Source organism: Hylobates moloch, unplaced genomic scaffold (genome assembly GCF_009828535.3).
Source record: "Hylobates moloch isolate HMO894 unplaced genomic scaffold, HMol_V3 SCAFFOLD_19, whole genome shotgun sequence".
NCBI classification, from domain to species: domain Eukaryota; kingdom Metazoa; phylum Chordata; class Mammalia; order Primates; family Hylobatidae; genus Hylobates; species Hylobates moloch.
This window is the reverse complement of record NW_026652294.1, coordinates 38887141-38888808: the sequence shown is the minus strand read 5'-3', so window position 1 is coordinate 38888808 and position 1668 is coordinate 38887141. Positions and strand designations below refer to the sequence as shown.

General features: G+C 59.6%; 1 protein-coding gene across 2 annotated transcripts; it reads left to right on the top strand.

Annotated features, from left to right (window-relative positions):
• Nucleotides 1–39: 39 nt before the first annotated feature.
• NAA38 (N-alpha-acetyltransferase 38, NatC auxiliary subunit) lies at nucleotides 40–1105 on the top strand. 2 transcript variants are annotated; one of them, XM_032138635.2, is made up of 3 exons: nucleotides 40–408; nucleotides 593–776; nucleotides 948–1105. In XM_032138635.2, exons 1-3 carry the CDS (start codon nucleotides 328–330, stop codon nucleotides 1058–1060), a joined length of 378 nt encoding a protein of 125 aa, XP_031994526.1. In that variant the 5' UTR covers nucleotides 40–327; the 3' UTR covers nucleotides 1061–1105. The 2 variants fall into 2 exon arrangements, with proteins under 2 accessions (XP_031994526.1, XP_031994525.1); XM_032138634.2 differs by having other exon boundaries at nucleotides 368–776.
• The last annotated feature ends 563 nt before the right edge of the window (nucleotides 1106–1668 follow it).

The window sequence follows — 1668 nt, the reverse complement described above, 5'->3', positions numbered from 1 at the left end:
AGACTATCTAGCTGAGACAGAAAAGGGAGGAGGCAGTATGAAAGAATGTATTCTCGCTAAATTCCAGAGTTTCTAAAGGATGTGTAAGAAACTAGAGGTAAAGGTCTCGCGATATCTTAAGACATCCGGCGTAGTACGCTTCAGTGAGCCACAGCGCCAGAGAAGTAGGAGAAGCTCGCGATATCTCTGCCGTTGCCGAGGAGACTAGGAGGGGGAGGAGCGGTGATCTCGCGAAAGGAAAGAGGTCGGAGCGCTCGCGAGATCTCGGACCACCCAACCTGAAAGGTGCTTAGGAAGTTGAAAGGCCCAGAGGAGGCCTTCGGGCAAATGGCCGGAGCTGGACCGACCATGCTGCTACGAGAAGAGAATGGCTGTTGCAGTCGGCGTCAGAGCAGCTCTAGTGCCGGGGTTAGCACGGGCTCTGGTTCTGGGACTAAGGGGAAGTCAAGCAGCAAGATGGAGGGGGTGGGGAACTGCAGCTCCCGGCAGCCTCTGGGCTTCGTGTGAGCGCCCCGCGGGCTGCCGGGAGCTGTGGTTCCGCGGGCGGGCAGCCGGGGCTGCGCGGTCTGAGCGCTTGTTACACCCCGCGCAGGATTCGGACGGAGAGCGCGAGGACTCCGCGGCTGCGCGCGCCCGGCAGCAGCTAGAGGCCCTGCTCAACAAGACTATGCGCATTCGCATGACAGATGGACGGACACTAGTCGGCTGCTTCCTCTGCACTGACCGTGACTGTAATGTCATCCTGGGTTCGGCGCAGGAGTTCCTCAAGCCGTCGGGTCAGTGCCCGGGGAATGCACACCCGCCTGGAAATGTGGCGGAGCCTTACGCAAGGCATTTCCCCTTAAGGGCCTGGCTGCAACCCTTGCTTTCTGGGGCTCGTTTTCGTGGCTCAGAGGGGTGGGACTGATTCTGGCCTACTTCCCTGATGCTCTGATCCTTCTTTCCAGATTCCTTCTCTGCCGGGGAGCCCCGTGTGCTGGGCCTGGCCATGGTACCAGGACACCACATCGTTTCCATTGAGGTGCAGAGGGAGAGTCTGACCGGGCCTCCATATCTCTGACCACGATGGCGCATACCTTTCAGATTCATTAAACTTATGACCGAATGGGCCTGTGTCTGTGTGTAGCTGGGATGCTGGTGCAGGGTAGCACACCCCATCCCTAGAGGAAAGGGCTCATCTGAAGTCGGGAGCACCCTCAACCCTCCACTCCCAACCGAGATGTCCAGGGGTGCCAAAGGTTCTCTCAAGTTCAGGGGTAGAGATGGGGGACAGGGCTGAATGACGGACCAACAGGCCCCAGGGTGGGCCCCTGCCTCTTCCCTCCCACGCTGCTGCTCCAGAATTGTGGCGGGAGGGGGTGTCATCCTGCTCCGGAAGGCCCATTGTTTCCCACCCCGGCCTGGCAACACCGAGTTCCTCTAAGCTGGGGTCAGAGAACGGGCTCAGGTCCCCAAGGGGAGCAGGGGCAGGCGGCCGAGGCTGGGCCTCCTCCACTCTATTGATGGGGAGGTGCCTGGGGTCAGGAACAGATCTCTGAGGTCTGGCCAGGAAGAACAGACAAAAGCGATAAGGCCAGGGGGCTGAAGGATGCTCCTCTCTACTCATTTGTAGCCCTGGCACATGTTTCCGGTTCCTCGGCACAGGGCAGAGGTGATAGTACTTGTGCC